Source organism: Chiloscyllium punctatum, chromosome 15, assembly GCF_047496795.1.
Source record: "Chiloscyllium punctatum isolate Juve2018m chromosome 15, sChiPun1.3, whole genome shotgun sequence".
Classification (NCBI taxonomy): Eukaryota; Metazoa; Chordata; class Chondrichthyes; order Orectolobiformes; family Hemiscylliidae; genus Chiloscyllium; species Chiloscyllium punctatum.
The window spans coordinates 2,309,406-2,322,694 of NC_092753.1; the positions used below are offsets into that span (position 1 = coordinate 2,309,406).

At 41.6% G+C, this 13,289-nt stretch overlaps 1 protein-coding gene across 3 annotated transcripts in view; it reads left to right on the forward strand.

Moving 5' to 3' along the window:
* rai2 (retinoic acid induced 2) overlaps positions 1-10,000 on the forward strand; it is an 87,544-nt gene extending 77,544 nt beyond the window's left edge. For all 3 annotated transcript variants that reach the window (XM_072584456.1, XM_072584458.1, XM_072584459.1), the window contains exon 2: positions 1,360-10,000. In XM_072584456.1, coding sequence (XP_072440557.1) covers positions 1,360-3,129 — 1,770 coding nt within the window. In that variant the 3' untranslated portion in view covers positions 3,130-10,000. The remainder of the gene's footprint in view (positions 1-1,359) is intronic.
* The last annotated feature ends 3,289 nt before the right edge of the window (positions 10,001-13,289 follow it).

Here is a 13,289-nt window from a genome sequence, read left to right on the forward strand (position 1 = left end):
TCGTGACTCTGTTTTTACTAAATGTGGTCGTGTTATTGATTTTGTTTCACCTTCATCAGCTGATATCATGTTTCCTAAATGCTTGAATTCTTGCACTTATTCTAGTTCTCTTCCTTCTTTGAATATATGAATATTTTTTGGTGCTTTGAGTTATATGTCAGTTTGGTTTTGTGCTGTTCACTTTCATTCCAAGGTTCCTGTCTGCTGTTACCAGTCTAATAGTTCTTCTGTTCTTAACTGCAAGTGTTTTGTCATCTGCAAATCTAGCTGATGATATCATTCACCTGTCAATCATTATGATAATGTGTGCTAAGTATTAAGTTATTATATCATCCAGTTCCTGCCAAAGTGAATCTTCAATTTGTTTTGAAAAGTTTTCTGTACTGCTCTTGTTGAGATACTGGGTTATAGGTCCACTGATACTTGCAGTCCATCAACATTAAATAGTCCATGCAGGCAATGAGTGTTCAGAAGTTGGACAAACATAGGAAACTGTGATTATTGACTCTCCTGCCCCATTCATATATTCATACATTGAAGTTGGGGCCATTGCAATGCAGGAGATGTCAGAAAGTAGGGAACAGAGCCCTAGTCTGTTCTTCCTTTTCATAACCCCCAAGACGAGTGAGGCTAATTCTAAAACCTGTGCTGTTGCCCCAGCAGAATTAACTGGGCATATGGTGAATGGAAACTTCCTTTTCTGCATCTGCCAGATGCATACCAATCAGTGCTTGACCCTACCAGTTGACAAAGGAGTTATTCCAGCCCCCTTCCGTTCTGAAGAAGAGTCATGTCAGACTTGAAACATTAACTCTGTTTTTCTCTCTCTGCAGATGCTGTCTGACTTATTGTGTTTCTCCAGCATGTTCTCGTTTGGCCACAGCTGGAGATCCGATTCTGAATGATCTTCCTCCCACTCCAGTTTACCTCACTTTATCAATATTAACATCACTTTCAATTCCTTGCTCCCTGATGTGTGGTATTTTCTGTAATTACCTCTTTCACAATCTAACCACTTCCATTCAATTGATTTCTTCTGAATTTTGCAATAAATGTGTCTCATTGTCAGACTGAACGTGTTCAACGAGACATTGGTGGGAAGATGTAAGTGGTTACTCTGCCCTGTCTTTTGACTGGGTTGATGCATTTTCTGGGTAGACCAAAAATAGACAAAGAGAAAAAGAAATCAGTTCAGGAAAAAAAAACCTTCCAACATGGCTTGTTTATGATATTCTAAGCTGCTGAGGATTTATTGTGTTGTATCAAACAGTTGCACAACTTCTATAGCTTGCCATATTGGGTGAGGGAGTTTTAAAAGGTTTGGCCACTAATAAAGACTTTTTATTGCTTAATTTGCAGGTCTGTGATTGGTGCAGACACAGCCACCACACCAAAGACTATGTAGACACGAGTGACAATGAAAGCAAGCTTCAGTTCTGCAGTATGAAATGCCTGAACCAGCATAAAATGGATCGATTTTATAAAGAGGCTCAGTCCAACCTGCCCATGGATGTGACAGACTCTTCTTCCCCTACAATTGCAAACAATAAACTGGAGAATGGAGTGACCCAGCTCATCACTGCAGAAGCATGGAATATCAATCCAACAGGACTCATGAAAAAAGCACTTTCCCCCTTAGTAGCCGTTCCAGCATCTTCTATTATGACACCACAAACTGACCCACCAAATGGAGTATCGCTTAAAGTAGCTGCTACTGTACTGCAACCAATTTGCTTAGGAGATAGTCCAATGGTCCTACCCATCCACTTACAAGTGGCTGGGAGCTCAGCACCGCAGATACCTCCTGGTGGTAACGCACCATGGGTAATGACTAATCAAGGTGCAGTGCCATTGTCTGTGTTGCTGGAGCAACATTTGATTCAGCATTTAAATTCACCACTGCTGCTGGCCTCGCCTACCGCAAGCCCTGTGAACTCTGTGCAGAATCACATTATTCAGGGGACAACTGGGCCTTGCATTCAGTCCCAACCACTGGGCCAGAAACCTTTAAGTCAAACGCAAGATTATGACATACCCCCTCCTCTTCCAATCCCTGGATTTGCTACTGTCCTCCAGGACTTTTTCCCTTCGCATAGCACTGTACCCCCAGTACCAAATGTCCCACCAGGCCCTGAGAACATGGCTTCTAGCTTCTCCTCTTCTCCACACCAGAACTGTGGTGGGCTTTTCTCCCCGTTAGTTCCTCCTGCTACTCTTCTCGTCCCTTATCCAGTGATAGTTCCTCTTCCAGTCCCAATCCCCATTCCTATTCCCATCCCCATTCCCGTGGCCAAGGATCCAGACCCGACCAGATTCGCGGACGTGCCCAGAAAAGCCACCAGCTCTGGCACCACAAGCAGGAGTACCCAGACTTCAAATGGGAAAGAAGAACAAAAAGTCTCAGAATGCGTCCAACACCAAGGAGTTCAAGACTATCAACATGTCAACTGTAAGTTCAGCACTGAAACTGAGGCACTGGATCTATCCATGAAGAGAACATCTGTTGTAAAGAAAACTGAGTTCTTTTGTCAACAGATTGAACAGGATGGTGTGCTGGATCTATCAGTTGCAGCCCCCAAGAAAATGAAGGAAAGTCAGAACTTTCCAGGTCATGCATCTTCTAATCTATCAGCTAATTTGTTGAATGAGCCCCTGACCCATTCTAGTGAAGCCTGGTCTAACACTGTGCCACTGTTAGGTACACAGAAATTAGAGACGGTTTTACATGGCACATCTAATAGCTGCGAGTTTTCTGGCCAGCCTAAGTGGGTGATGGATCAAAACTACAGCAGACTGAGGAATGATACACGAGCTGCCAGTAATCCTGAAACCCTCAACAGCACGGACACTGCAAAAGTAATTGTGTCTGTAAAGGACGCTGGGCCAGCCATTCTCTGTGGCAAGATCAAAACTGTTGTTGGGGTGTCCACGAAAAACTTTTCTTACAAGACAGATCTATCACAGGAATCAGTTTTACAATGTTATGATGTCAAATCACAACTCGAGCTCAGAGACAGCAAAAAAAGTAATAAAAATAGAGGCATAAAATTAAAGAAAATGAGCTCACAGGATTTCCATGTCCTTCCAATAAAAAAACAGCGCCTAGCTGCCTTTTTCGCAAGGAAATAATGTTTTCAATTGTTTTAAATGCTTCTGATGTACAGCGAAAGCAAACCCATAGAAAAAACTGAAACACAGACAAGATTGCTGTCATGAAGTTAAATCCTGCAGCAATGACACTTAATGGAATATTTATTTTCAGAGTTTTTTGGGGTCATGCTGACGGTTTGCATTGGAACAATTCTGAATTAGTTACCCCTCTGCATACTTTCTTTCCAACTCAAGGGGAGCAGAAGCACTCATAAAACACCCTCATTGACAAGGTACCTTTTTGACACAGTATGAATACAAGTTACAAGATGTATCACTTCTTGTCCTGAAATGGTTTGCGTTGAATCCCTGACTCTTCAGGTGCTAAGTCTCTCCCATGCTTTGGTTTAAATGCTTATGAGAAACAATCTAGGTCACTTCATTGGAAACCTATTTAACATCACAACCTGTGACCACGTGCTTGACACGTTTAGCAATAAGCCCATTTCAGGCCACTCAGAAATCGGTAAACAGTTGTTTCCTTGGTTTTCACTTGTCAATTTTTTTTATGGTATGGCATTTCTTGGAATCACTTTATATCTGTCCAACTACCCATCTGAATCCATTCAGTCCACTATAACTATGGCATTTAGTTATATGACACCATGTTACTGAAATAACTCTACAGAGGTCAGTATTTCTTCACCAAGTCACCCTTTATTCAGACATGGAGAATCCATGACACTGCTCCCTCAGAGCCAGCTCTCAGTGACCAGATCCTCTGACACTCGTGTTTATTTTTTTTATTTTATTTAAACAAATTACAAAACACAGTTTACAAAAAAACAGTTAACATTTACAGCTGTCTACAGCAGCAATTTTACAAGGGAGAGGAGCAGCAAAGCCAGGCCCCAAACCCTACCGTTCAACCAGTTTACAGGGAGATGAGGACAAACCTCAAATCCCAGTTTCAAATATGACAAGACGGTGACAATGACATTTGTACATAAAAGGACAATCCAGTTACATAAACAGTACAATACAGACCCAGCAAGCCCCCGCCCCTCCCACCTCCCGACCACTCTAAGGCAGCCCGCCCCTACCCACCTTCTGGTTATCGGTCCACCCTATGCCCCTTCCAGTTCTCGGTCCGCCCTGACACACCTTTCGACCACCTCTAGGACAGCCCGCCCCGGTACCTGCCTGGGGTGACAGCGCTGAGGACGGCCTACCCACCTTCTGGCTCTCGGTCTGCCCCTACGTACCATTGGGCTCTCACCCACCCAGATTCACTGTCCAGCCAGTGGGCTATCCTGGCACACCTTCCAGCCACCTCTAGGACAGCCCGTCCCCTTCCCTGGGGCGACAGCATGCAGGGTAGCCCACAAGCCTTCCGGATCTCAGCCTGCCCCTACGCGCCTTCTGGTTCTTGGCTGCTCCGACACTTTTCAACCACCTCTAGGACAGCCCGTCCCGATGACCCCTTCTCAGGACGACAGCGCTCAGAATGGCCTACCCACCATTTGGCTCTCGGGGCGACTGGCATCAGGATGGCCTACCCACCCTCTGGCTTTCGGGACAGCCTACCAACCTTCAGGTTCACAGGATGGGCTACCCACCCTCCGGCTCTCAGCTTTCCGGATGATTCATGAGCCTCCCAGCTCACAGCAAGGCCTGCCAGATCCAGGGATATGCAAGACAGTGCAGGTGATAACCCAACAAACGTCATAATACAGTTAATTATCAAAAAAACACACAGAGTCCTTTTTGGTACACACATGGTCCAGATATAGAGTCTTCAAAAATATAGAGTCCATTCTCAGGAACAGAGTCCACTCCAGTTTACAGCATGCATTGTCAGAAGTGGAGTCCACTCCAAATTGCAGAGTCCACTCCCAAAGGCAGCAAATGCAATAGCACACAGGTGTTCAGTCTCCATGGAGTCCTGGCCCAGCCTTGGAAAACCAGGCCCACTCACAGGAACAGTACATTATACAGGTGCAGTTAACTCACAGGAGGTTTGGTCCACTCCCGAAGGAAAGGTCTTCTCCCAAACTTCAGGATACAGCAAGTGCTCACCTCCCAGCACACACACAGGTGTTCAATCTTCAGAGGCCTAGTCCCAGGGCTAGGCCTCCCCACAGGAACAGCTCCTCTGGTAAAATGTATGTCTTCCACAAAGGCTCAGTCCAAACACCAAAAACAGTGAAGACACATACAAAAAAAAAGGAAACTAGAGTCCAAGGGCTAAGCCCCACCACAAAATTAACATTATCCTTTTCTCAAAAAGTAAAAAGAGAAAAGAGTAACACACAGGCTGTAACCAGTCAGTGAAAAAACAACCCCCTAATGAGAACTGAGTTACACCTGAAAGACATTATGTGCATCAGGAGTTTAACAATCAGTCCTCACTAAAAGGAATGCCAGTTAACAAACTGGATAAATAATTCAGCCAGTTCAGGAATCAGGTTTTCCCTCACCAAAAAAAGGGAAGCAGAAACTAACAGTAACATACTGACTGTAACACCAGCCAGCACAGAGTCAGTCCCCTAAACTGAGGAGACTCTGAATCTCCTGTTTATATCTGTCAGCCAGGGCTCCCTGATTGGACCAGATTAACAGCTCCAATCAGGGAACTCATATTCTATGAGGTCAACTTGGCTGACCCTCATTACAATCAATATAGTTATGTACATTCAATTTGATATGAAATAATTTTCAATTATGCTTTGTTTTCAATTATTTATTGTTGAAATTGTTTTTAAAGCAATTCATTATTTGTACATTCTTGTTGCTACAGCCTGGCTATCGGAGTCTTTAACTGTGCTTTTATAATCCAAACACCAAAAACAATGAAGACACATACAAAAAAAAGGAAACTAGAGTCCAAGGGCTAAGCCCTACCACAAAATTAAACATATTACTAACTTTTAGATTGTTTTTAAATCTGAATCCATAATGGTTTAAAGTAAAGCTGGAGAATAATAAGTTTATGATGGATGTAAAGCTGCCACAGAAGTAAAATAGACCAGAAGATACCACGCTACTCAAGTGTAAACACACGCTTGTCTCCATGATTTTGCATGCTTCTCTAAGTGACACAATGTCTGCCTGGTATCGGCCTTATTTCTCATATGATTGCTGTCCAGCATTGACTGATTTCCATCAGTTCCAAAAATGGAACTGTGAATTGCAAGCTGATGACACTGCCATTAATCACTGGAATGGCTTCCTGTGAAGCCTTCTTGAGGTTTTGCAGATTCCACCAAGAACCGTGACATTCTATTAAAGTCCTCTTTCATTCCATCTAACATTGAGGCAATATAATGTCAGAAGTGTATCTTAGATCTCGTGGGGGTGCCGCATTCTTGAGGCGAACCACTTTATTTTGGCAAGGTTAGACCAGGTTTGGATGAAAATCACACACTAATGCACATTCATATACACCAGCTTCTGCATTACTCACATGAGCTTGGTCTTCGGTTGAATGTTTAATAATTTGAATAACTAATAAGCATCCTAAGGAACTTTTAACTATTTGCTGTCAGTGGAAATTGCACTAATCCAATAGGTAATAAGTCTTAAATGTGGATTTGAGTCACAATAACCATTACCGTCCACCATGCGTACACATTTCAGAGAACAGATGATTCTTTTCCATTTGATCCATAAAAGTGTGTGTGTGTGTATGAGAGCGAGATTGTGAGTGGGAGAGAATTAGGCTGAATTTTCTCTCCTAAATTTGGTGCATAGAGTCAGAGGAAATCCCAACTCCCAAAACCTGACTTGGGAGAAGCTTCCCTGAGAGGTCAGATTTTCTCTCAGGGTGGAGGTCAGTGCTAACCGGATTGGGCTTCTAACTCTCATTCATCGCACAGTCCTCCATACACTTCACATGTTGCATCCAGCATGCCCCTCTACCAATTCCTCATGCCAACTTACTGCCAACACATGGCCCCAACCACCACCCTTTGTTCTTTTACCTTCATGACAATTCACCCAGTATCCACAGTGGGCAGACCTCTGGAGCCATGCTGAGTTAAAATAGATTAAAGTTCCTAAATATTGCTTATAGATTTCATGACATTGAAAAAAACACTCACATTAACAAAAGTCCATTTAATACATTAAAATCCCTTCAGGTACATAATCCCTTTTAAAAACAAACATTTGTATTCATGCCCCCAGATCGGAAAAAGCAAGTACCTTTAGAATTACTTGGAACAGTCAATCAAACTGTCAACATGCAAGCTTTTGACTGTGATAAGGATAAATTGTAGAAGCAGTCAATAAGTACAAATCTCATATCAATAACCCTGAGTTTATGATATCAAACATCGATTGAAATTGCCAACTGCACTTTTTTAACCGAGACTTACAGTAAGCTGTTTATTTTTAAAATTTATAGGATAAGAGATTTAAATTATTTAAAACTTTTCCAAACTCAGAAACCTCATCCACCTTTAATGCACATTCAGTTTACTGCCAGCAATCTCACAGGAGGACCTGACTCTTCCAATGGACCCTGGGAACTTTAGACCTTTCCTCACATGAACAGGGATGGGACTTCCAGCATTGAAGTTCTGGCACCAATTTGGCTAAGGTACAAAGTTGTGAAAATTCAGCCCAATATATCTGCATGTGACTGCATGAGAGAGTGAAAATGTTTGTGAGAGACTGTATGTGAGTGTGAGAGATAATGTGAGACTGCTTCTCTGGACAAAAATACATTGTGTATTTATTTCCTAGAATTCTACCAAGGTGACAGTGTTATGTCTCAGTGATGTCAGTTGTAAACCATTACCGAACTTTATAACATCAACTAAATCGACAATATATTACAATTTCTGGATATTCAGTTTTCTCTAGTCACCAAACATAACAAAGCAGCACAAATATAAATCTGCTATGCCTGGTTAAATGCCTTTGTTGCAGTTAAATTTAAATTTAAATTTAAATTGGAAGTAATCTAAAGGTATGATTTTATTACTGATTCAGGATATTTCAGTTAAAGGTTTGATTGTAGAATGCATTAAAAAATTTGCATAAAATGAGATAAGAACAGTGGTAGAGAACTTTGTAGATCTGGCAACACTTAGGCAGAGAGAAAGAGATAATATTTTGAGTACTTTGGAACCACAGGAAAAGTCTGAGGAGCTTCAAAGAAGGGTCAAACCAGATTTGAAACATTAACTCTGCTTTCTGTCCACAGATGTTGCCAGACCTGCTCAGGTTCTCCACTAAGTTCTGTTTTTCTTTCAGATATCTAGCATCTGTAATATTTTGCTTTGATTTGAATAAAATGAGAATTCGGTCCACATCCTCAAATTTGAATTTCACACATGCTAATGAGATCAGTGGATTTTCACTGTCATGCACCACCAGGTTATAGTCCAACAGGTTTATTTGGAAATACTAGCTTTCGGAGCGCCACTCCTTCATCAGGTGGTTGTGGAATATAATATCATAGACATAGAATTTATCGCAAAAGTGTAGTGTGATGTAACTAAAATTATGTATTGAAAAATACCTGGATTAGATTAGATTAGATTAGATTACTTACAGTGTGGAAACAGGCCCTTCGGCCCAACAAGTCCACACCGCCCCGCCGAAGCGTAACCCACCCATACCCCTACATCTGCATTACCCCTTACCTAACACTATGGGCAATTTAGCATGGCCAATTCACCTGGCCTGCACATCTTTGGACTGTGGGAGGAAACCGGAGCACCCGGAGGAAACCCACGCAGACACGGGGAGAACGTGCAAACTCCACACAGTCAGTCGCCTGAGGCGGGAATTGAACCCGGATCTCAGGCGCTGTGAGGCAGCAGTGCTAACCACTGTGCCACCGTGTGAAGTCTCTCATCTTTTAGAATGGGCATGTTGGTTTCAGTTCTTTCATATGTAAATCTCAGAATTTTCTTAAAGTTACATTCTCAAGTAAACTTGAAATGGTGTCCATTCATCCGTTGTCGTAGCCTCTGCTCAGTCTCACTAATGTACCGTGCCTCAGGGCATCCTTGCCTGCAGCGTATGAGGTAGACAACGTTGGCTGAGTCACATGAGTATCTACCATGTACATGGTGGGAGGTGTCCCCACTTGTAATGGTGGTATCCGTGTCAACACTCTGACACATTTTGCAGCGTTTACTGTGAGAAGGTTGTATGGTGTTGCCCTGAGAGCCCGGCAGTTTGCTGCAAACAATGATCTGTTAGAGGTTTGGTGGTTGTTTAAAAGCTAGAAGTGGAGGCGTGGGGAAGGTCTTGGCAAGGTGCTCATCCTCATTGATAATGTGTTGCAGGCTGCGAAGAACATGGCGTAGATTATAGGCTCCTGGGAAATACTGGACAACGAAGGGGCTGGTTGCAGTTCCTACCTGTCTCCTGAGGAGGTCATTACGGTTTCTTGCTATGGCACATCGGAACTGGCGGTTTATGAGTTGAGCATCAGATCCTTTTCTTATGAGGGCATCCTTGAGTACTTTCAAGTGCCCAGCACATTCCTCCTCATCTGAAAAGATCCTGTGCATGCGTAGGGCTTGTCCAGAGGGGATGGCTGTTAAATATGTTTCAGTTGGAAGCTGGAGAAGTGTAGCATTGCTATGCTATAAAATCCCTTTTTTAGATTAGAATCAGTCTGAACATTGGGGCACAGACAGCCTCACACAGGGCACCTCACACCTTCAATGAGTTATCTGGGTCAACATGGCACCTATTGTTAAAGTTGACTTGAGAATGTAACTTTAAGGAAGTTCTGGAATTTACACATGAAAGAACTGAAACCAGCATGCCTATTCTAAAAGATGAGGGACTTCACAAACAATCCAGGTTTTTTTCAATATATAATTTCATTTACATCACACTGTAAACTTTTGCTATAAATTCTGTGTCCTGCAATCTTATTGTCCACAACCACCTGATGAAGGAGCAGAGCTCCGAAAGCTAGTGTGCTTCCAAATAAACCTGTTGGACTATATCCTCGTGTTGTGTGATTTTTAAATTTGTACACCCCAGTCCAACACCGGCATCTCCAAATCATTCACTATTATTGTCAGTATCCCCTTCAAAATCGAAATCTGACCCACAGGAAGCCCAGTTAAATATAAAGTTTATAAGATCAAAGTGTTAAAATAACTTATTAATAATTTACCATCTAGGCCAGAACCTCTTCGTTAAGTTAAGCTTCAGAATTCAAGCTTTAAAAAGTTATTACACTTCCACTGGCCTATAAAAGTCTAAGTATACTATTTATCAATCATATGGAATTAGATTAGAATTAGAATTTGCTGTAGATTTTGAAGTTATAGTTCAATTTCCATTGGGTGCATTGGTCTTAAGGTGAAAAGTGTGTTCCTGAAATGACCACTTTCCTTGATTAAAATTGTTGGATCTTTGATACGTACCAACTGTTTTATGCTATTGTATTAAAGTGCAACAAATGCAATACAAACATTCTCCTCAACAATAATAACCATGTATAAATTATCCTTTATGAGTGAGTCTTTTTTTGTACTATCATGGCAAAGATGAAGCATAGCTTGAGAAACAGATATCTGATTATTGCACATTTTGTACTTGTTAATGCAAATATTCTACACTGTCCAGGAATGGAGAGGCTGAAATTCTAGTCTCACCAACTTTAAAGAAGAAGTCAGCATGAGTATTGAGCAGGCATTAACCATTTCAAACTTGTTATATCTCTCCTAAAATTCGCAGATATTGGAATCATGGCTTCAGTTTTGGAGTTTCGGTCAGTTCTCTGTATAGCTTGTCCTTTCAATGTGATTTGTTAGATTGTGTTAATGAGGTTTCCCGATCCTTTTATACAAACATATTTCAAAACTGGTTTCATCACAGAATCATAGAATTGTTACCATGTATAAGTAGACAATTCAGCCCATTGTGTCCTCAGCATCTCTCTGAAAGAACAGAATGCTCTGTCATTCTCCCATCTTTCCCAATAACTCTGCACATTGTGTTTTTTTATTTTGTTAATTTTCTAAAGCCCCATTAAATGCTTTGATTAAACATACTTCCACCACACAGTGACCCAAACCATTCACTGTGTAATAAAGGTTTTTTTCTTATATCACACTTTCTTTGTCAAATCACTTCAAATCTGTGCCAGTCCATTCTTGGTATTTACCAAGGGGAACAATTTCTCCCTGCCTACAACGTCTGGGCCTTGCGTGATTTTCAAAACTTCAATCAAATCTCGTCTTAGCTTACTCCGCTCCAAGGAAAACATGCCCGACCTCACCAATCTAATCTTATAACTAAAATCCCTCATTCGTGGAATCATTCTGGCAAATCTCTTCAGCACTGTCTTAATGCATTGTTATCCTTCCTGAAGTGAGATGCCCCAGAACTGTACACAATAACTACTGTCTGAGACAGGATCGGCCGAACCTCTTTGCTCCTGTACTCCATGCACTTATTAATAAATTAGAATACAGTATCCTTTATGAACAATGCCATCCTGCCGTCTTTAATGACTTAATTGTCCAAAGTAGAAATTGATCCTTTGTAGAAACCCTCCCAGTAGCAATCCTCGGATGCTGCCAGACTTGCTGCGCTTTTCCAGCACAACTCTAATCTAGGCTTTGAATTCCAGCATCTGCAGTCCTAACTTTTGCCTATCTTGGAGAAATTATCAAGCAGATTTTTCATTTTCTATTTTGTTAGTATTGTTACACTTAATTGTTCACTAAATTCCCTGTAACTGTGAAACATTCCAGATGAATGGTTGCATGATGTGACATGCAAAACAAAATACATGCTTCTCCATCATAAATCTTCAAGTCACCTCCTGAAAACACTGATTGTTAAAATGCTCTAATTTTAATACTATGTTAGGATCTGGAAGTGACTTCCCCTATTCTCTGTTGGTTCCTTGGTTTTAACAGACCTCCGCTTTGGCGATGGGCTGCCAACTTGGACTGTAATCGTTTTTGCACCGCATCTATTCCTGAAGTGTCAGACTTCCACTCTTCTGCTATTTATTCCATTCATATGAAGTTAACTTTGATCCACTCCATTTCCTATTCTGTTCTCTCATTACTAAATAGTCACTTTCTCGCTGATGTCTGAAGTGGGTGCTTGGAATCTTTTTCTGAAACATAACCACAGGATGAGTGCATGGAGGCTTGATCTTAACAAAAAGCCCATCAGCTTTGAAGATATCATGTGGAATAGCAATGCTAGCCACAGACTTTGTGGTGTTTCGTCTGTTTGATTATTTGTTGTAGCTATCGTGTTAATGTTGACTAATAGCCCTGGCTATTCTGTAGAAGAATGATGAATAGCCTTGATTGTACCAGCTCCCATTGTGGAATCATAGTTGAGGAACTGTTGAAACGATTCTTTCTAACCTTGACAGATGTCATTGTCATCCTTAGGAAGAGAAGCAACATTCTGTGAGTGAAAGGGATTTTGACCTTGGTCTATATATGACCCTTGAGGTTTCAAAACTGTATGTTGGTTAAAGCTCAACTGTATGTGAAGTGTCATGAGTTTGTCATTGATAAAATAAGAGATTTCTGGCTGTCATTCAACATCACACCTTGTAGGTGGCAAAATCAACTCCATGGGATTGAGGGTCAGTATCAGCATTTCCCTTCCAGTTAATGCTGTCCTTCGAAGATGAGTTTTCTTTCTTCAACAATGATCGAGGTGAATTTGCTGTATATTTTTAAATTATACTCCCATTTCAGTTGGGTGTAGTTGCTTTGAAATGAAAGGCAAGTCACTGAAATGAGCATTTGCATTCACTAAAATTGTTGGTGCTTTGATACGTACCAACTCTTTTCCAGTATTGCATTAAAGTGACATTCAGGTACAGGTCCCACAGGGTGTGACTCCCCAGACAGCAGAAAGTAAGAACGCTTATTTTTAGGGAACATTTTCTCACCCTCTCCTCACTTGGGCTAAGCAGAGTTCACCCTGAAGAGTTCAGCTCAGTCATAGACTCTGCTCCTTGAAGAGACTTCTACCCCAACAACAGATGTCCCCAACAACCTTCATCTGTGTGTTGTCTGTGTGCAGCTTCCTGATTAGGCCCTCCCAGATTCACAGACCTGACCCCATCAATTCTCTGTTGCCATTAGGATATGGGAAATAAACCCTGTTAGAAATCTGCAAGTTCATTTAACATGGGGGATTTTCAAACATCATCACTGCCTCCACGATCTTTACAG